General features: G+C 36.5%; 1 protein-coding gene across 1 annotated transcript in view; it reads left to right on the top strand.

Moving 5' to 3' along the window:
• Positions 1-372: 372 nt before the first annotated feature.
• The window catches only part of DSG1 (desmoglein 1), a 29,810-nt gene continuing 7,003 nt past the window's right edge, over positions 373-23,179 (top strand). Inside the window, exons 1-12 of the mRNA XM_077753856.1 lie at positions 373-447; positions 3,139-3,174; positions 3,428-3,559; positions 5,189-5,344; positions 7,627-7,771; positions 9,618-9,784; positions 11,740-11,874; positions 12,186-12,371; positions 15,214-15,473; positions 16,989-17,128; positions 20,065-20,418; positions 22,548-22,681. Coding sequence (XP_077609982.1) covers positions 373-447; positions 3,139-3,174; positions 3,428-3,559; positions 5,189-5,344; positions 7,627-7,771; positions 9,618-9,784; positions 11,740-11,874; positions 12,186-12,371; positions 15,214-15,473; positions 16,989-17,128; positions 20,065-20,418; positions 22,548-22,681 — 1,920 coding nt within the window. The remainder of the gene's footprint in view (positions 448-3,138; positions 3,175-3,427; positions 3,560-5,188; positions 5,345-7,626; positions 7,772-9,617; positions 9,785-11,739; positions 11,875-12,185; positions 12,372-15,213; positions 15,474-16,988; positions 17,129-20,064; positions 20,419-22,547; positions 22,682-23,179) is intronic.

Raw genomic sequence — 23,179 nt, 5'->3', positions numbered from 1 at the left:
CCCCCCACATCCATCAGTCCTCAGTTTTTGTCAGCATTCAAGAGTCTCTCATGGTTTGCTTCTCTCCCTTTCCCCCGCCATTTCCGCCCTTCTTCTCCCCCTTGTCCCTCCGTCAAGTTCCTCCTAATCCTCCTATACGTGCAAACATATGATATTTGTCCTTCTCTGCCTGACTTATTTCGCTCAGCATAACACCCTCAAGGTCCATCCATGTTGCTACACATGGCCAGATTTCATTCTTTCTCATTGCCATGTAGTATTCCATGGTATAGATAAACCACATCTTCTTGATCCATTCATCTGTTGATGGACACTTAGGCTCTTTCCATGTTTTAGCTATTGTGGAGAGTGCTGCTATGAACATTGGGGTACATGTGCTTCTTCCTTCTCTTGACTCTCAGGCCTTGTGAAATTCAACCATGTGGAATCTCTCTCTTTATCTTTCTGGTCTATTACCACTGCCACCACTCCTGTTCAGCTCTTCCTCATCTCTGGCCTAATTTGATGCGGAACACTCCACTGCTTGTGGGCTATAATCCTGCCTTTTGCCACCACCTGTGGTCAGAGTAATCTTTTAAACCCACAATTTTATCATGCCTTTTTCATGATCAAAAAACTTTGCTTTTTTCCAACTGCACACAGGGATTTGGTGTTAGAACTGGAAACGTAACCGTATATAATTTAGTCTACCCCTGTCATTTTACAAGTAAGAAAACTAAGGCTTGGAGAATTTAGGTAGTACACTGAAAGCTTTCTGACTCTTACCAAGCACTCTTTTTATCTCATTATTTTGCCTTTGAACATCCAAGAGTGACTTTGTTTCAGCATTTATTCCAGACTCTGAGCAAAAGACAATAAGGCTATGTCAACACAACATATTTTTAAGCAGACTTGGCAGTTTTTAAATTACTGATTCAATTGAGAGCCTGACACTATGGTGAAACTTACTTGGTCTTCTGCCTAAATTGCCTCTCATGGGAAAAAGAATGACCCAGCTTCATAAAGTTGGAAGGTTTGTTAGTCATCTGGCATAGTTCTCCAAAACAAACAGTAGGCTCTGACACTTCAGTGTGGTCAGGGAACTGCAAGACAGATAACACATGCCTACACACCTCTGTAGCTATGAAGAAACGGCTTCCAAATAGACAAATAAGGTATCTCCACACCCCCATTCCACACCCACAAATGAGAGAGAAGAGAAGAAAGAGTGCTCATGAGTTCACAGGTAGCAAAAAGTAACATCAGCTTAATTCTGAACCCGAGAGGGACTCTATAATAACTTTTCAGTTATTTTTCTAAACCATGTGGCCCATCTACATTTTTCTGCCTAGAATCACTATTATTATTGTTATTATTATACACAAATATTCCTACTCATAAGGTTAATATGATTTTAGATTAAAATCAGAATGTTTTGACTTCTCAAAGTTGTAGTATCAAGTCTTTGTAGTGTAGTTTATTTTGTAATTTAGTTGGAATGGGCTACCTTACATTGTATTGTAAAACCCACACCTCAAGCACAAATTTAGTTTGAATTGTTGTGGATCTTATTTAGCCATAAGTTAATATCCAAAACTCAATATCCTCATCTGTAAAATAGAGATAATTAAATTGTGGTGCTGACCACATGTATTTGTGAAGACTGAATGCATGGATTTCTCTAAACACATTGTCTAGTAATTAGTCACCATTCAGTGAATTGTAACAGTGATGATAATAATCAACATTAAATATATACCATAAATCTATCAGTCCCATAAAAGTTATCTTTCACTGCTCTTATTAACCCAAAAATATATATTTCCTGAATTATCATTTAAAGTAATTTATTAACAATGTACTTAGAAAGCAAAATTTTGTTTTAAAAACTATAAAAAGTAACTTACTATATTTTAAAATTACTATTATTAGTATTTTTTAATGCAGCTATAATTTCTTTTATCAGTGATACTGATGAAATCTAATTATGATAATAATTTTCATATTTTGCAATTCTAAAGAAATTGAAATAGAAGTTGAAAATTTCTTTATTTAGAGAGAAATAAACAGAAGGATTTACATCAATTTTAATGACTCCAAGTGCAAGTAAAAAGTTAATAAATGAAAACTAGCCTTCAAATACACTAAGTTTTTAGATAGGCATTTTACTGTCTTAAATATACTGATATATTACACTTAATATATAAGTGTCTTTGTAGAAATGCCTTTGGGTTTTAGAGAAAAGTAATTTAAATTATCTTGATCTTTCACTACAAATCACATGTAACGATTGAGGCCAGAGCCGAAATGAGGCAGAGCTCTGCCTGAGTAGCTTGCTTGTTGGACAGGTAAATTGCTTAATGCTGAAGAAGAGACTAATGGAAATTTCTTACCCATTAATTTGTCCCTATATGCCTACAATTTCTTCTTGCTATGGAAGGATGAATTTATATCACCTTTTTTTTTTTTATTTTAGTGTTAGCATGAAACATCAAACCGGAACTCATTTTACAGAGGAAATTTTTTGCTTTTATCGTAGGACTATTTATTCTTATATCTCAAAGCAAATCTACCATCATAAGACTTTCAAAAACACTAGAAAATCTCCCATTTAGGATTAGAATGTGAAGGAGAAAATATTCTGAAACTTTTCAGATACCTCCTGTTTCATATCCTTTCTTCACTCTAAAACATTTTTTTCTATTTCCATCTATGAGTAGTCAGATCCTGAAACTATAGTCAAAGTTTAAGTATCATAACTTACTGTTGAATATCACTGAATAGCATCAGAGTATCTCTAGCTCTTCAGGAACAAGATTTACGAAGAAAGCCTAAATTTCCAACTTACTCCTCCTGGGTTCAATATCCTAGCTCATATGATAATGTGTATCTGTATCAGCGAAGAATGAAAAAGATGTTAAAAAATAAAAGAAGTTAAAAAGAAAAAAGCATAACTGAAAAGTAAGAACAAAAAGAAAAGGAATCCACAGTATTATTACTAGACCTGAGAGATAAGCCAGATCCATCTGCTATCTGGACTGATAAAATAATTCTAATGACTCACGAGACATGATTGATTTCTTAAAAATGATTAGATAACATGAATTATAAAGCACTTAATTAAAAATTAACTGTTGTGATTATATTGTTTTTTTATAGGTGGTGGTGGAAGTTAACAGTGAATTTCGAATCCAGGTAATATACAGCAAATCTATTTTTTCCAAAATAAAAATTAGGAAAATGCTTTGGGAGTTACAACATATTTTCCAAAGAAAATTCATCCTTGTAAGTAAGATGATTGGTATGCTAAAGTTAATAGGTTATCAAAAAATTTTCCCAATTCAACATCCTCTCTGACATTACAATACCGGTTCCTCCAACATCTGCAGTGGAATGTGAATTATGAATAAAAGTTAAAAATACTACTACTTTATCCTACCCTTTCAAGGTAAGAGACTACAATGCCAAAAATGGCACCATCAAGTGGCATTCGATCAGAAGGCAAAAACGTGAATGGATCAAGTTCGCTGCAGCCTGTCGTGAAGGCGAAGACAATTCAAAGAGGAACCCAATTGCCAAAGTAAGTATCCACCCCAAGCTCCAAATTGAAAATCAGACTGGATGGGATGGTTAAAGTTCAAAAGGAACTGCCTTTTAAATACTTTATGAGTATAATTCACTGAGAAGTTATAATAGGAAACAGAACTATAGTCACTCAGACTATGAAAGCTGAACCATTAAAAGGATAAATTAAAAAATTTAGGCACTTGGGTAAACAAATATTGACTCATTGGTAAAATAAATACACATGACCATATGGCATCCCAAATTCTAGGTAGAAAAATATGGTGATTTAAAAAATTATATATATTTTTAATGTTTTTTTTTTTGAGAGAGAACAGAATGTGAGCAGGGGGAGGGGCAGAGAGAGAGAAAGAGAGAGAGAATCTGAAGCAGGCTTCAGGCTCTGAGCTGTCAGCACAGAGCCTGATACAGGGCTTGAACCCACGAACTGCAAGATCATGACCTGAGCCAAAGTCTGATGCTTAACCAACTGAGAGCCCCAGGCACCCGAAGTGATTTAAAAAGTTTTTAACATTTTTAAATTAATTTTTGAGAGGCAGAGAGAGACAGAGCACAAGCAGGGGTGGGGCAGACAGAAAGGGAGACACAGAATCTGAAGCAGGTTCCAGGCTCTGAGCTGTCAGCACAGAGCCCCACACAAGGATCAAACCCATGAACCATGAGACAATGACCTGAGCCAAAGTCAGCCACTTAACTGACTGAGCCACCCTGGAGCCCTGAAAAATGTAGTGATTTAAATAATGATTTTAACACTCAGCATATTCAGAGGGACTATTGTAATGTGTATTTTTTCTGACTTAATCTATTAGAATTGAATTCCTACTTTTGACTTTTTAAAATAAGAATTCACAATGGATTCTCTTTCATACTCTCTTGTAAATCTTCCTTTGTACAAATACACACACACACACACACTCACAAATGCATCCCCACACACAGACTCACAGACATAGACACATATACAAATATACACACACATTCAGATAGAAAGACAGACTCCCCATTTAGATTTGCATGGAGTCCTATAATATTTTATTTCAAAGAAAGAATCCCAGTTTCTATAAACCACTTATTTGGGATGATCTCTTTACTTTTCTGATATCACATCCTCCCCATTTTCAGAATTAAGAACTTCTACACAGTGTCAGATAACTCTTGCTACCTACATAAATCTACTTCAAATTTTCTTCTGAAACTTTATATAAAAAATGATTTTGAATCAGGAGACCAAAGTTTTATAATGACAACATTGCTAATCTTCTTCAGAGGGCAAGGAGTTCCCTACTCTAGTGCCAGTGCTAGCACAGAGCCTGAGAATAACACAGCCAATTATAAGTGTTGAATGAATGAATGAATGAATGGTGACTGCATACTCCTGGATTTATTAAGGTGATATTTTATTATTTTCTTATTTGGTAGAAATAGAATTGAATTTTTTTTATTACACTGCCAGTTATTATGGAAAACACTAGAGCTATAGCTAGAAAAATATCGATTTCCAGCATTTCCCAAAAGAAAACAGGTACTCATATTCAATAATTCTTGAGAAAGGTGGCCGCTCTTTATCAAACATAATACTTTCTATTTGCTTGCTGTAATATTTTCACCTGTGCTCTCTCTGCAGATTCACTCAGATTGTGCTGCAAACCAGCAAGTTACATACCGCATCTCTGGAGTAGGAATTGATCAGCCACCTTATGGAATCTTCATCATTAATCAAAAAACTGGTGAAATTAATATAACATCCATAGTTGATCGAGAGGTCACCCCTTTTTTCATTGTAAGTGGGCTCCATGTCAATACATATGTTCAGCCTTAAACTATATTTGGCATACCTTAAGCTCAGATCATTTGATTTGATTTCAGGAATTCCAATATGAGACATTTTTGATTGTCTCAATTCATGAGCATCTCATGACCCAGCAGAACCCAAGTAAGATGAGGAGAAATGCCTTTATGAAATGCCTTAGCAAAAATGTTAGCCTCTGCTCGGTCTTTAGTGGCAAGCTAGACTATTTGTTTGGAAGGGCAAGTACCTAACCGTTACTTCTTTTTTTTTAAATTTTGTAATATTTTTATCTATTTTTGAGAGAGAACAAGACTGAAAGCCAGCAGAGGAGGGACAGAGACAGATGGAGACACAGAATCCAAAGCAGGCTCCAGGCTCTGGGCTGAAACTCAGAAACCGTGAGCTTATGACCTGAGCCAAAGTCAGACACTTAATTGACTGAGCCATCCAGGTGCCCCTTTACTTCTTTTTCTTTAATTCAGCTGAGAAACTTCTTTCCCTTTAACTCCAATGCCAAGTTACTAAGGGAGCCTTTTCTGATTAAACATACTTTATTATAAAAAAAAAAAACACATTACTCAGGCTTACCTGAGCTCCGAATGTGCTTTGGAAATACTCTAATCCATCCTTAACTAAATCACACTTCCATTCTTTTTTTAAAAATATTTTTATTTATTTCTGAGAGAGAGAGAGAGGCAGTGTGAGCAGGAGAGGGTCAGAGAGAGAGGGAGATACAGAATCTGAAGCAAGCTCCAGGCTCTGAGCTAGCCGTCAGCACAGAGCCCCATGTGGGGCCCAATCCCACGGACCGTGAGATCATGACCTGAGTTGAAGTCGGAACCTTAACCAACTGAGCCATCCAGGCGCCCATCACACTTCCATTCTTGACAGTGGCTGGGACAAAAGTCCAAACTCTCAACCTAATTTCCACTTTAAGCAAATGACCTGATGACCAACTTTGCTAAAAAGTCTGAGGCCTTCCGTCACACACTCCCACAATTAATTCTCTCTCCCCTAGTTCACAAGTGTTCTAAATAAGATTAATTGTCTGCTTTTCCCCCACAATTTAGCCCCAAGAGATATCCATTGTTCCATAATTACCTGTTTCTTCAAGAACCTTATTCTATCCACTTTTTTTCACCTCTCTTCTGCTTGCTCCATTGGCTGCTTCCCTTTCCATTTATCATCCTGGGCAACACTTGTTAATACTTAAAATAAAACAGAAATAAAGAAAACCTTCCTTGATCTTGTAAGCTCGCTCAGTTAAAGCCCCTTCTATCCAGGAGTGCCTGGGTGGCTCAGTCAGTCAGGGGTCCAACCCTTGATTTCGGCTCAGGTCATGATCTCACGGCTTGTGAGATGGAGACCCACATCAGGCTCTGTGCTGTCAGTGCCGAGCCTGCTTGAGCTTCTCTCTCTCCCTCTGTCTGCCCCTCCCTGACTCATGCTCCCTTGCACTCTCTTTCTCTCAAAATAAATAAACATTAAAAAAATCCCCATATGCCCAAACACTTTCAAATAGTAATGGATGTTTGTGCTTTCAGTCATACTGCTTGTTTGTAGTCCTTAGACTACTTCAGTTCCTTAGCCTTCTCTCCAAATCTATATTCCTGCCTTATCTCTGACAATGTTTACTCTCAAACTCTCTAGGTCAGCATGCCTACCTATTACCTTTTCTTGAATCACAATGTAATTTTAAGTGATATACCACACAGGTAAAATAACATCTATTATGCTTGTGTCTACTTCATATATAAATAATAACAATAATGACAACAATAATAATACAAACACCCACATAGTCACCATCTAGCTTAATGAATACTACCTTTCTTTGAAGCCTCCATGTGACTCTCCTTTACCCCATCCTCAAAGCCAATAGCCCTGACTCCTAATTTCAAATAATGCATTTTCATTACTCTGTGTCTTTCCTCACATAAAACCCTGTGTTTGGAACATCTTGCCAATTCCCAGCTCTACTTACTGAAATTCTTCTTCATGATCTCTCTCAATCATTACATCTCCCTATGAGGTTGTAGTATTTTAATTCTTCTTCTAAATAACTTATCACATTAACTTTTCCCAAGTGGTATTTTGAGTTTGTGTTTGCCTCTCCTTATTGATTCTAAGTACTGTTTGTATCTACCTTCTAGTAGGAAATAATAGGTCGTATATTTTTTGGTTACCCACAGTGCCTAGCATAGTGTCCAAACAAAGTAAGAATTTAATAAATATCTGTTGTACCAAATAATTATTCTTGTCTTCTCCCCTAGATCTATTGCCGGGCTCTGAATTCCCTGGGTCAAGATTTAGAGAGGCCTCTTGAGCTCAGAGTCAGGGTTTTGGATATAAATGACAACCCTCCAGTATTTTCTATGTCTACTTTTCTAGGACAAATAGAAGAAAATTCTAATGCAAGTAAGTAATCTATTTTATTAAGTAAACAAGAATATATTGACTTCCGGATCACTCTTCACAGCCAGGCAATGAGAGGCCAAACTATGTGAAGGTACTACTTCATCATGAATGTAAGCGATTAAGTATAGAAAAGCAACCAGAACAGAAAAGCATGAGAAGTCTCTTTAATGGGTTCCCTTCAACTGTGGAAGTAGTTCCAAACTGGTACACACAAGGAGCAACTCTGAAGAAAGAAGGGTCTTATGTAACTCACACACCAGCTCACTTGTAGATTCCTAAGGAAAAATCCCAAAAGTACTTTGTACAGTGGTGGCAGGGGTGCTGGGAGAATTTAACCTCCAAGCTGGGCTGCTCTGAAGGGCAAATCTTATCTACTTCTGTTCATACTGCCCCCTCCCCCATTTTTTTTAAACCTACCTTCAAGTCATTAGTAGAAATCACTTTCAGGTCATCTATTTTGTGACCATTCTTCAAGAGCTTCTGTTGACAGTGAATAAACACAAAGCAAAATTTGTTTTCCCTTTTTATATATGATGTAATAAATATAGGTTTTCCTTGCTTTTTATTCAAATTACTGATTTTATGTATTTGGGAGGTACTATAAACTTAACCTTGTTTGGTCCCCCATGCAGAGTGAAAGCTGATGGTCCCAAGTGGTTAGTTAAGGGACACCAGAAAACCTATAAACTTGGTAAAGCGTTTATCTGTAAGAGTTTTGACTATCTAAAAGTACATGGATTACTGTAAATGGCAACATTTTAACTGCCAACTATTGAGTCTCTTGGGAAAATTAACTGTCAGCACACCAGTGAAGGTTGTCCTAAATATATTTAAAACAACAGTGATGATTTCCCATTTAAATTCAAAACTTCAACTCACCATAGCTACCTTTAACCTTTGAGTGGTATAATTTCCTATAAATTCCAAAAATTCTTACAGTTTACTTTTCTTCATTAAACACTATACTTATACTTAAATAGGTATCCTTTCTAAAACAGCATTCTAAAAATGTTTGTTATAAAAATCCACAAAGTACGTAAAAGAAAAATGGAATAGAAATCCACTCTGGGTTTTCCTTAGTACCATTCTTCAGAGGCAAGTGCATGTGCGTGTACACATTGGGAAGAAGGGAAATACTCTGTTGCATTTGTGCTTACAGACAAGACACTTGTGCTAAAAAAGAATTCTAGCTTATAAACACTGGCAGCTTTTCCTTCTCCAGTGTCCTTCATCAAAACTGTTTATAAGATTCATGGAAGAGATAAGGGAAAAGACAAAGTATGTGTGGTTAAGCATCTCTTTAAGCCTGCTTGTTACCTACCACTTCACTAGGGACCATGAAAAACAGAACAATAACATAAATTTATTGAGTGTACATCAGTCAACAGGAACTTTGTATAATTTTTTCTTCATTCAACTGTTTCATCCTCTCATGAACTCAATGAACACAGTACTATTTATAGAAGTGGGCACTTCATGAAGCCAGGCTCATATAGCTAGAAAGTGCAATAGTTGGGAAAGCGTTGGTCTGGCCTTGATATCATTATGTTTCACCACAGTAGGCTTAAAAAAAAAAGTATTGTACTAGAACATGAAAAGGAAACACAGAATAAAACATATCTTTGTTTTCTAACTATCAGCAATGTGTAAGTTCCTGGTAAAATGTGATCTTTTTGTATAGGCAAAAGTATAGAAAGGAGGTAAGCTGTTGAAGGAGACTGGGAAAATAGTAGAGCGTACATTATATGGACCAACCAACTTTAACACCTTGTTTTAAAAGCAATATACTGTATTATAATAAAAATGCCAACTGTCCATTTCCAACCAATCTTTTTTTGATTTCTAGACACTCTGGTGATGAGACTCAATGCTACTGATGCAGATGAACCAAATAATTTGAATTCAAAAATAGCCTTCAAGATCATAAGACAGGAACCTTCTGATTCACCAATGTTTATTATAAATAGAAACACTGGAGAAATTCGAACAATGAATAATTTTCTAGACAGAGAGGTAATTTTCTTTGTCTTTGAATGGTATGTTAGTTTCCAAGGAAGTGATTCTAAAAGCAAGAGTATCTAAGAAAGAAAAAGAAAAAAGAATGTTTAAATTTTAAATATAAATATAACCTTTTCTCATCATAGTAATGGCATAACAAGTATCTGCAAAATGAAAAAAATGACATTTCCTCAAATACATTTTGAACTGTCACTTTTCATTCAATCCTAACTAAGATTTACCTCAATTTAAGATAACTATATTCTGAAAGTACATGAGAACATACATAAGGCAGAGGCAAAGCTCTATTTTTTTAATTTTTTTAACGTTTATCTATTTTTGAGAGACAGGGCATGAAAGGAGGAGGGGCAGAGAGAGAGGGATATGCAGAATCCAAAACACGCTCTAGGCTCTGAGCTGTCAGCATGGAGCCTGACGTGGAGCTCAAATTCAAAAACTGTGAGATCATGACCTGAGCCAAAGTCAGGCGCTTAACTGACGAGCCACCCAGGTGCCCCAAAAGTTCTATTTTTTAATGTGCTCTATAATGAAATAGATTTAAGAAACAATTGCTATTATGTTCCCCATCTTGGCAAATCACAATGCATGAAAATGGTAGAAGGTCTAAGAATGCTTATAAGCTAAGAAACTTGATTATCTTTCTTTTAACCCAGAATATCTTAACTCATCTGACAACAGAACTCTTCTTTTTCCTTCCTATATCTCATCTACTGACAGCCCACTAATTATTTTGGGAAATGAATCACATAATCAGAATAATGGAAAGGAATTGAGTAATATCCAGACCAACCTTCTCAATCACAAATAAGAAAATAATTGTTAGCAAATTAGAATGAGCATTACATGGTTTCTATTAATGCCATATGGTACCATTATTTAATATAAAAGTATCAACGTTTTCATCATTTAAAAAATATTGATAGGATTTACCTGATCTGTATGTATTTGAGGGATATAAATGAAGAAGTTTTATTTTTTAATTGGTAGTTAATTAAATTTTAGTTTAATTATTATAGTTATTTTGAAATGATGATTCCCCTATTAATGATCCCTAGGTTTAGGATAAATCAGATTATTTTCACACTCTTTAATGATCCAAAAGCTATCAGTTCGTAAGCTATCTATATCTCCTTTTTTTATTTGTTTGAAAACAACCATCAGAAGACTTTGACCATTAACATTTTCTCTCTCAAACTTTCTTAAAGAACCCAATGGTATTCCTTTAATGTCAAAAGACATTTTAGTGGTGAGGAGCTCATTTAAAAATTAAAGAAACTCTGCAGTCACTGGCAAGCCACCAGAGTAGATATTTTTAACATAGAGACCATGGAGAGACCTCAAGATGTCTCTAAATATGAATCCTGTAACATTATATCCACAGTTTTGAATGAGGATGTGTGTATGCATGTGTCTGGAAAAGGCTTCATTGTTTTTTCCAGCTTCTAAAAAGCTAAGCACCATTGAGTAGAATCAAGAAGATAGATCATCAATAACTCGACTGCTTCAGTCCACCACCCCCACCTCCCAGAAATGCAAACCATTTGTTATCTCTTTATTCTTCTTGTACATTCCAGGGCTGATTATTTATGGTATGGAATTTCCACGCCATAAATTCTTGATAAACCTTAATCTCTCTCCTCCTGACCATTTGGGTCACTTTACCCTTTATAAACTTTTTCAACCCCTGGACATATAATAAGGAATGAGGCCTTTTAAAGTGCTGTTTCTTTTAAATGGTCCTCACTAAACATTACTGGAAATAGAAGTAGCAACTGCTATATCGATTCATTGAGATCTGCAGATTTTCAATATTCTCTGTTCACCCTTTCTTAATCGTAGATTTATGCAAATGTCGAACATTCTAACAGAACTTTGAGTGAAGCAGAATCAGGACTGTCTAGATCAACTGTGAGATGTTTTGTAATGTTTTGATATGTGTGTGCTTTTAGCAATATAGCCAGTATTCCCTTGCTGTGAGAGGCTCAGACCGAGATGGCGGGGCAGATGGCATGTCAGCAGAGTGTGAGTGCAGCATTAAAATCCTTGACGTTAATGATAACATCCCATACATGGAACAGCCTTCAGTAAGTGTTTGTCCTTAAAGTGAATAACTTTAGTTTTGAAATGTTTTCAAATAATTCGATTTATAGGGGCACAGGATATTTTTAGTCACATAAACCTCAAATGTAAGCAAACACGTACTTTGTCTTATATTTGTTGTTTACACAATACATACACAAGACAAGTTATATGTATTTGGACAGCAAAGCATGACACTATAAACACATATCTTTTCTAAATAATGAATGACCATGAACATTCTCTGGAAATCTAGTAGAGTTCTTCTCTCACTCAAACAGTTGGTGTTAAGATTTTTTTTTCCTTCTTGTTTCAGTATTCCGTTTCTATTGAAGAAAATGCTCTACATTCAAATTTGGCTGAGATTAGAGTAATTGATTTGGATGAAGAGTACTCGGCTAACTGGATGGCAGTAATTTTCTTTATCTCTGGAAATGAGGGAGGTTGGTTTGACATAGAAATGAATGAAAGAACAAATGTGGGAATTTTAAAAGTTGTTAAGGTATGGTATAATTACCCTAAATATTTTGATTTTTTTAGTCTTTTTCAAAATGTTAATCTTAAAATGTTAACATCTTACAAAACTGAGAGGGCAAAAGAATAAAAATACAGTATTTTAGTATGATATATGACATAGAGCTTTTTTACAGTTTTTTCGGATTATATCACTTTATGAAACCAGGCACTAAACTTGAACTTGAGACTCTTTTCCTTCACAGATCATATAAATTAAGAGAATTTCTAAAAAAATGAATCTTATTTTATGCTCACAGCAAAGTATGAGTAATCCTTAAGGTTTAGTATCAGACGTTCGAAGAATATTTTTAAGCAGATTGAACATGGCCTTATAAAAATGTGTGTGTGTCGATAATGTACATTAATTAATATGCACTAAGAATATTTATCATGTAATTAAAAGTTGTTTAGTTCTCCAGTGTGTCTTTATAAAATTAAAATTAAATTACTGTCATTATAAAATTATCACATTCCCATCTCCCTGTGGCGGCTGACCAAGGCTTATTATGAACATAAATACACTAGAGATTTGGCCCAAGCCACAAAGATTTGGTCCAAGTCAACAGAATTCTCCTATGTCCCCCCCCTACATTGATGATCCACCACATGTACACCAAGGTAGAATTGCCTCTAAGATGTGGGAAAAACAACATGTGACTCCTAGGGAGCCAATAGTGAAGGATTCAGCCTGTGCTGGAAGACATTGAATCTCAACTTATAAAATCTGCAATAGCCATGCATGAAATGTATGTGATACATGCAATATGTATTCTTTGTGGTAAAACACAGTCCTTTTTAAAACTATTTCCTTCCTTCAGAACAGTCTGGGAAATAGACTTCTAAGGAATTCTGTCCCCATAAGAATGTGTGATCATTTATCTCATGTCTTCATAGAGACCATGCCTCTAGCTTCTATTTCCTGTACATGCTTTAGTTTATTCCTCACAGCATCCCTGCAAACTAGGCCACATGCCTATATTGCAGATAAATACACTGAGGTTCAGAGACTGTTGTCTACTTATAAGTTTACTAGCTATGTAACTTGTTCAAGTTGTGATAGCTAGTAAGTGGCACAGCTGACATTCAAATGTAGGTTTCTCTAGCTATTAAGTTCATATTGTCTCCTCTATTCTATCAAGGATTCCATATTGGGGAAACTGACTCCTAATCTATTTCACCCCCAAACTGTTATATTATTTTTAAAAATTAGTCTATTTATCCTCAATATCTCTGTCTGTAAAACAGGAATAATGTTGATTTTTCTTCCTGGCATGACATCCTATATTAATTCCTTTGTTATGATTATATATGTAATATGTGTGTATAATATGTATGTATACATTCATAGCCTCTCTTGGAATTAAAATAGAGCCAATATTGGAGCTAGGATTAAAAATTGTACTAAGTAGAGGGGTGCCTGGGTGGCTCAGTTGGTTAAGTTCTGACTCTAGCGTAGGTCATGATCTCTCTGTTCCCGAGTTCGAGCCCCATGTCGGGCTCTGTACTGAAAGCTTAGAGCCTGGAGTCTGTTTCAGATTCTGTGTCTCCCTCTCTCTCTGCCTCTCTCCCACTCATACTCTGTCTCTCTCTCTCTCTCTCAAAAATAAATACAAAAATTTAAAAAATTGTACTAAGTGGAGAGTTTGATGTATTAATCAATGGTCATCTAAATTACTCTCACATGAAAATTTAGAAAAATATACTAGGAACTTATGGGCATAATGCATAGTTACTTGTGAATTTCATAAGTGGTGAATATTGACACCAACTTTCATAATGAAAATGGCTACTTGATTATTTTATAATATGAAATAAAATTTTCCAGAATATATTGAAGAAAATAAGGATTTTTATTACTTTTATACTATGTTTGTTACTAGATTTATTAAAAGAAGTCACATTTACGGATGTAAAATTTCTTCTAAATACTAGTATATGGAAAAAAGTCAAATGGTTGAATGTACTATATACTTACTCCATACTTTGTCATAAATAGGGCTACTTAAAAAAAAAAATGTTTGGGGCACCTGGGTGGCTCAGTCAGTTAAGCCTCCAACTTCGGCTCAGGTCATGATCTCACGGTTCATAGGTTCCAGTCTGGCATCGGGCTCTGTGCTGACAGCTAGCTAAGAGCCTGGAGCCTGCTTCAGATTCTGTATCTCCCTGTCTCTCTGACCCTCCCTTGCTCACGCTGTCTCTCTCTCTCTCTCTCTCTCAGACATAAATAAAACATTAAAGAAAAGGAAAGTAAAAAAAATGTTTACTTATTTTTGAGAGACAGTATGAGTGCGTGAGAAGGAGAGGGGCAAAGAGAGAGGGAGAGACAGAATCCCAAGCAGGCTCTGTGCAGTCACAGCAGAGCCCCATGTGGAGAGTTCGCAGGGCTCAATTCTGCAAACCGGAAGATCGTGACCTGAGCTGAAATCAAAGAGTTGAACACTTAACCAACTCAGTCACCCAGGTGCCTCTAGATCTACTTTTTGAGAAAAATGAAATGATAGAAGCTAACATAAACTGTCTTTTTGCTACAAAAAGAAAAAAAAAGACAAAACGTCATCTACATATTTTAAGGTTTTAATTTGATGGATAATTAAATCATGTCATATCAATTTTTTTTGACAAAGGATCTAGGACAGTTGGGTTTTTTACTTACTGTATTTTCATGTGTGTGTATTGAATTAAAGAAAGAATAGAGTGTGTATTTATATGCATTTATATTTAATTAAAGAAAGAAATGCAAGAGTTTTCTGGCCTATTATCAAAGGATTTGCCTTTCTTCCAGATTGTTTTTTTCTTATAGTAAAACTATTTCACTCTGCCTTTTCTAGCCCCTAGATTATGAAGAAATGAAGAATCTGCAACTTAGTATGGGTGTCAGAAATAAAGCTGAATTTCATCACTCAATTATGTCTCAATATAAGCTCACAGCAACCGCCATCTCTGTGACTGTGTTAAATGTAATTGAAGGCTCAGTGTTCCGTCCAGGTTCAAAGACATACGTGGTGACTAGCAACATGGGACAAAATTATAAAGTGGGAGACTTTGTAGCTACTGACCTGGACACAGGTGGAGCTTCAACAACTGTTAGGTAAGACTGATATTCTCCAAATAATTTTTACCATATATTGAACTTAAGTACATGTGTTCTCTTTAGAAATTTTAAGCATCTAAATTAAAATACTTTATTTTTGAAACCATCATTCAATCATAAAAAGTACAAGCTACTGAATTGTTATTTAATTTACAGCTTTTAACTTAAAATATAAAAATTTGTGCAAATGTAAGATGTAAAAAAAGTAAACTTGGAAAATACTAAAAGTTTGACATTTCCATGTTTGTGCATTTTATTGACCCATTAGCTGATACCACATATCAACTTTATTCTCCCAGAAGATTTGATGGATTGATTTTTACCTTGCAAATCGGCCCAGATTGAAGTCAGTTAGATTTAGTTAGCTCATTTCAGTTACTCGCTTCACTTTAATCAGCATTTAATATTGATAAACTCTCTTTGTGCTCCACAGACATGAGTTGACTGAGGGAAGACCATCCCCCCATCCCCTCCCATCTAGTCTTTGAATATAACAGTGCCTGAGACAGAGTTATCTAAGCAACATTTAAGAAATATGTAGATGTGAAGGAAATTCAAAAGAAGCCCTATAAAGTCATTGTGAACATGGGAAGGGGGAATAAAAATTGGGAGAGAATGCAGCCCCAAACTGTTGAAGAAGCAATTTAACTTCTCAGGGAAGAGAACCGTTTAGAATTAGAAGCAGCCCAGAGAGTTCCAGGAGCTGGGTCTTCCAGGATAGTTTTGATGTTACCAAAACAAAACGAAAATGGGACTGCCAGCATCAAAGATTATTCTGACATCCAAGTGGGCATAAGAGATATTCCATTAGAATTGGCTACCAGCAATTTATTTTTCTTAAATTTAAACCTTTTCCTTTTTTAAAGAAAAATTTTAATATTTTAATTTTATTTTTATTTTTGAGAGTCAGAGAGAGACAGCGCAAGCAGGGAAGGGTCAGAGAGAGAGAGATACAGAATCCGAAGACAAGACTCCAGGCCCTGAACTAGCTGTCAGCACAGAGCCTGAGGCGGGGCTTGGACCCACCACCTGTGAGATCATGACCTGAGCCAAAGTCAGACGTTTAACTGACTGAGCCACCCAGGTGCCCCAAATTAAACCTCTTCTATCTATTTTTAAAATTTTTTTAGAGAGAGAGAGACTGGAAGAGAGGAGCAGTGGGGCAGAGAGAGAGAGACAGAGAGAGAGAGAGGGAGAATCTTAAGCAGGCTCAAAGCTCAGCATGGAGCCCTGACTCAGGGCTTGATCCCACCATCCTGGATTCATGACCTGAGCCAAAATCAAGAGTTGTTTGTTCAACTAGCTAAGCCACCCAGGCACCCCCCCATACCTTTTCTATTTCTGAATGTGGTGGCACTGCCCTGGTAAAAAATAAAGTCTCTAATAATTGAAAATTATACCCAGAGCTTATAATCACTGACTTGAAACATGTGTTTTATAATCAAAATCTGTGTCTCTCTGTCTCTCTTTTAGATAGCTAACATTAATTTGTATTGTTTTCTTCAACTACAGATACGTAATGGGAAATAATCCTGGTAACCTACTCGATGTTGACTCCAAAACAGGCATAATTACTTTGAGAAATGCAGTTACCATGGAACAGTATCAAATGCTTGGGGGGAAATACCAAGGAACAATTCTATCTATAGACGGTAAGAAATCAACTTAACTTTTTTTCCCTTCTAGAGGAAATTAGATATGTACTCAGAAATTAAAACTTTGTTATATTTTGAAGTGATCCTTTCCCAACAGAAAAATCATATCAGCTATTATAGATACAAATTTTTAATGATATGAGAGACAGTGTAACTCAGTGGCTAAGGCCATGAGCTCTGGAGTGAAAATGGATTGGTATCTTTCACTATCACTTAGTGGCAATGGGATTTTAAAGACGTTACTTAATCCATTTATTCCTCAGTCTTTTCTTCTGTAAAATGGAACACTAACACTATGGATCTAGAGATATTAAAAGAGTTATTAATATGTAAAGCACTTTGAAATGTACTGACATTCAATAAATACTAGTTCTTATTCATATCAATAAATGAAATTTTTAAATTGTATTATTAAATTACTTTCAAATAATTAGTCCAAAAGAACAGACATAATGTTACATAATTTTTTTTTTTGTAAAGGTGATGTACAACTTCCTGTGAACAATTTGGAAGTAGCATGCTTATGTTAATTTGCCAAACCAACAAAATTTAAATTAGGTTGGCCACAAGAGGTGAAAAGTCCCTGAGACTAATTCCACTAAACGACCTTTGCTAATTCAGTTCCTCTTCTCTCCTTTCTATTTCTCCCCTTTTCTCTCTCTCTCTCTCTCTCTGTCTCTCTCTGTCTCTCTGTGTGTCTCTTTTGATTGTCCTAAACAGGAGTTGACAATTTCCACTTGCTTTGCAGACTAAAAAGAAATGAAATAACATTTCTTTAAAGTCATTCAACCAGGGGCGCCTGGGTGGCTCAGTCAGTTAAGCATCAGCCTGCCTCTTGATCTCAGCTCAGGTCACGATCTCATGGTTTGTGACATTGAGTGATGACAGCCTGGAGCCAGCTTGGGGTTTTCTCTCTCCCCCTTTCTCTGCCTTGCCCTTGCTTGTGCACACGTGCACGTGCTCTCTCTCTCTCTATTAAAATAAATAAATAAACTTTGAAAAGAAACTTAAGTTTATTTATTTATTTGTTTGTTTGTTTTAATATAGTTTATTGTCAAGTTGGTTTCCATATAACACCCAGTGTTCATCCCAACAAATGCCCTCCTTCATGCCCATCACCCATTTTCCCCTCTCCCCCAGCCCCCTCAATGCTCAGTTTGTTCTCAGTATTTAAGAGTCTCTTATGGTCTACCTCCCTCCCTCTCCCCAACTATTTTTCCCCTTCCCCTCTCTATGGTCTTCTGTTAAGAAGAAACCATAAGTTTAAAGTCATTCAACAATTCAGAAATTCATTGCATTATACTGGTTTTTTAATCATAATTAGTTAAAATAAATGTAGTCTTTAAAAATATATTTAATATATTTATTTATTTATTTATTTTGAGAAAGAGAGAGATAGCAGGAACAGACAGAGAAAAAGAGAGAGAAAGAATTCCAAGCAGGCTCTGTGCTTTGAGTTCAGAGCTCTATATGGGTCTAGAACCCACAAACCTTGATACCATGACCTGAACCAAAACCAAGAGTTAGAGTTTTTTTAAATTTCTTATGTTTATTTATTTTTAAGAGAGAGAGAGCACAAGCAGGGGAGGGGCAGAGAGAGAGGGAGATACAGAATTCAAAGCAGTCTCCATCCAGGCTCTGAGCTGTCAGCACACAGTCTGATGTGGGGCTTGAATTCACAATCTGTGAGATTATGACCTAACCCGAAGTGAACCGCTTAACCAACTGAACCACTCAGGCACCCCCAAGAGTTGGATTCTTAACTAGCAGAGCTACTAAGGCACCCCCAAAATAAATATGGTTTTAAAAATGTACATTACAAATTGAAATGTTGATTTCATCTATAGATAAAACTTGTTTTGATTCAGTGCTGAAATTATCTTAAGCAATCGCTACTTTGCTCCTTTGATGACAATCAACATCAAGCTTAATTAGATACATGAAAGGAGACTGCTTACGAAATAGTTAGGCTTAATTCAAATAAAGAGCATTCCTTTTGTCTTCAAAAAATGAAAACTTATAATAGTGTATGCAATGATAATGATAAAAATAACAACAAAAACAATAGTAATAGTAGAATCAGCATAGCTGAGCTGAAAGGGCATGGGCTTTAATGTTAGATAGACTGAATTTTAACTTGTCTCTGTTATGTGCTTCCAGGGATCTCTTTCTTCATTTATTCAGAAACTATATATTGAATCCTGACCAAATGCCAGCCAGTGTGCCAGGTTCTAGGGTTACATCAATGACCAAAGTCTGACACAAAGCTCATATTTCTGTCATAGAGATAAAAACAATGACTTCAAACAAAATCATTCTTATGTGTTTACCCATTTTAATAATTTTGGGAGAAGTCCTAACTCTAAAAGTCTGAAAGCAGAGATTTTATAGCATTATCTATAATAATTAACAGGTAATATGTGTAGGCAAACTATGAGCCAAACTATGAGCCAAAATAAATATCATGGTCTCACAACTGATGAATTCCAGACCCATGTGGGGTTCTGTGCTGACTGCTCAGAGCCTGGAGCCTGCTTCAGATTCTGTGTCTCCCCAGCTTTCTCTCTGCCCCTCCCCCATTCATGCTCTGTCTCTCTGTCTCTGTCTCTCTCTGTCTCTCTCTCTCGCTCTCAAAATTAAATAAACATTTACCCTCTCTATATGCTAACTTGGGATATAAATTATAATAAATAAACAAATTACTAGATAAAAGAAAAATTAAAGTAAGTAAACATTTAAAAATATTTTTTAAATATTCACCTTCGTCTGATTTAAAAACTTAGTCACATGCAAGGGCCAATTTGGGAAGTTACTGAATTAATGAGAATAAAGACATTGAAATAAGTTATCGATTGAAAAAAATGGCTTTGTATTGTCCAACAATTATTACAGTCAATGTGTTAAATATTTCTTTCATTTTAATCTTGTTACAGATAATCTTCAAAGAACTTGTACTGGAACAATTAATATTAACCTTGATGGTTCTGGCTGGAAAACGGATGATAAAAGTAATACAGAAACCACTACTGGAGGTAGCGGAAGTAGTGGCGGAGGTGGCGGAGGTGACGGTGGGAGTAGCGATGGAGGTGGCAGTGGAGGTACCGGTGGATATGACACCAGTACTAACACAGATGACAAAACTTCCACTGATTACGGTGGTGGTACCAATACAAACACCAACACCAACTCTGAAGGAGGAGGCAATACTTATCAGCTTCTCTCAGATAATGTCCATTTTGGTCCTGCTGGGATTGGACTGCTCATCATGGGATTCTTGGTCCTAGGATGTAAGTACTTTTCACCGTCCTATTCATGTGTGTCGCCCCCCCTGAAATTATGGGGAGGAGATAAACTTTCTGACCTTTTGATAAAATGTACTTTACAAATTCTTATTTTGTGCACTTACCAAGAAATTCCTGTTTGGTGTTGGGTTAATGAGATAAGAAAGTCAAACTGCTTGACCCCCTTATATTGCAGTAGAGGCCCAAAAGGTCCTTGCCTCTAATCTCAGTGCAATGGGAAAGTGTCATAACTGGCAGGTTCAGATTGCTATCTGAGTGAAGAAGACAGTCAGAAAAGATCCAAACAATCAGTAAAGGCTACACAGAAAAAGCAAACTTGCAGAATGTAACATAAAATTTATGAGAAGTTAATTCTCTAATTTCACTTTTTTAGTCATATTTATTATCTTTTAATATTTTTTTAACATTTATTTTTTGAGAAAGAGAGACAGAGAGTGAGCGGGGGAGGGGGAGAGAGAGAGAGGGAGACACAGAATCTGAAGCAAGCCCCAGGCTCGGAGCTGTCAGCACGGAGCTCGACATGGAGCTCGAACTCACAGGCTGTGAGATCATGCATGATCTGAACTGAAGTCAGACGCTTAACCGACCGAGCTGCCCAGGCGCCCCTAGCCATATTATTATTAACCAACATTTTAAAACTTTAAAATTAAGTACTTTATAGTGTTTATTTATTTATTGAGAGAGAGAGAGACAGAAAGAGAGAGAAAGAGAGAGAGAGAGACAGAGCGTGAGCAGGGGAGGGGCAGAGAGAGAGGGAGACACAGAGTCCAAAGCAGGGTCCAGGCTCCCAGCTGTCAGCACAGAGCCCATTGCAGGGCTCAAACTCATGAATTGTGAGATCACGACTTGAGCCAAAGTTGGATAGTTAACTGACTGAACCACACAGGCACCCCTAAAATTAGGTACTTTATAAAAGTAACTTAATTACTCAGGCATTGTTTATCTCTACTGCAAGGAATAGACGACTTTCATTTTGAGCTTGTTTCTTATATTGTTTACCTTTGGGCAGCGTAGTTAGTAAAAGATTTAAAAATTATGCATGGGATTTGGGGTCAAATATCTCTAGATTCAAAGCTATTTCTAAGCCCAGCAAATTCTCAAGAAAGGGAAATACATTCGATTCTTTCCCTCTTTCCTTTCTTTTTCTCCTCTCTTACTATCCCTCCCTTATTACTATCCTTACTATGCTCCTTCCTCTCTTCATTGCTTCCTTCTTGTTTCTTTCCATCCTTTGTCATATTTCTGACTTACATATCCTTTTCTTCATCCATCCATTTATTCCAAATCATTAATCAAGGTTATATTATATAAAAGACTCTGCTAGAAACTTATTTAGATGAATAAGAAAACCTAACTGATTAACAAACAGAAAGACATTGTTAGGCAGCATAATACTCTCCATTTGTGTGTGAGTAAATTCAAGAAAAAATTCCATGTGGAGGAAGTCTTTAGGGAATAATTACTTCAAGCATGGGTAAGATTTCACTGCTGAAATAAAAAAAAAGCAGGCATGTGTGAAAGGAAAAAAATAAACTCATGGAGGAGGGAACACAAAGACTCAAACACATTGTCCTCTGCAGCTCTCCTTTTTGTCTCCTTTAATATTTTCCTGAGTAATGACAGCAAAAAGACGCATCTGTTTTAAAGGTGTAACAATATGTGTAATTTGAATATTATATAACAAATTAAAGTTGATCACAGTCCTGTATACTGAAGCTCACATTTGATTTTGGTATCAATCAGTTTGTTGTCTGAAGCTTTCATAATAATTTTTAAATCAAGGGCAATTATATTAGGGATTCAAATTTAATCATAAAAAGTAAGTTGTTGGGGCGCCTGGGTGGCTTAGTCGGTTAAGCGTCTGACTTTCGCTTAGGTCATGATCTCGCGGTTCGTGGGTTTGAGCCCCGCATCGGGCTCTGTGCTGACTGCCAGCTCAGAGCCTGGAGCCTGTTTCAGTCTGTGACTCCCTCTCTCTCTGACCCTCCCCTGCTCACGCTGTCTCTCTCTCTGTCTCCTAGAAATAAATAAAACATTAAAAAAAAAAAAGTAAGTTGTTTTATTTTAATGTGGTTCTGCAGCTAATTCCAATATTCCTATGCTTTCACCATCAGTGGTCCCATTTTTGTTGATGTGTTGTGACTGCGGAGGTGCCCCTCATGGGGGTGCTGGCTTTGAGCCTGTCCCTGAATGTTCAGATGGAGCAATTCACACATGGGCAGTAGAAGGACCACAGCCAGCTCCCATCGTAAGTGCTGACTTGTAAGAAATGGCCTTTTGGAGCACATGTACCCCAATGTTCATAGCAGCACTCTCAACAATAGCCAAAACATGGAAAGAGCCTAAGTGTCCATCAAGGGACAAATGGATCAAGAAGATGTGGTTTATCTATACCATGGAATACTACATGGCAACGAGAAACAATGAACTCTGGCCATGTGTAGCAACATGGATGGACCTTGAGGGTGTTATGCTGAGCGAAATAAGTCAGGCAGAGGACAAATATCATATGTTTACACGTATAGGAGGATTAGGAGGAACTTAACTGAGGAACAAGGGGGAGAAGAAGGGGGGAAATGGTGGGGGAGAGGGAGAGAGGCAAACCATGAGAGACTCTTGAATGCTGACAAAAACTGAGGACTGATGGATGTGGGGGGAGGGGGGGATGGGCATGGAGGAGGACACTTGTGGGGATGAGCACTGAGTGTTATGTGGAAACTAATTTGACAATAAACTATTAAAAAAA

This window comes from Crocuta crocuta, unplaced genomic scaffold, assembly GCF_008692635.1.
Source record: "Crocuta crocuta isolate KB4526 unplaced genomic scaffold, BGI_CrCroc_1.0 scaffold231, whole genome shotgun sequence".
NCBI classification, from domain to species: domain Eukaryota; kingdom Metazoa; phylum Chordata; class Mammalia; order Carnivora; family Hyaenidae; genus Crocuta; species Crocuta crocuta.
The sequence above is the reverse complement of the archived record's forward strand: the minus strand, read 5'-3'. Positions and strand labels throughout refer to the sequence as shown.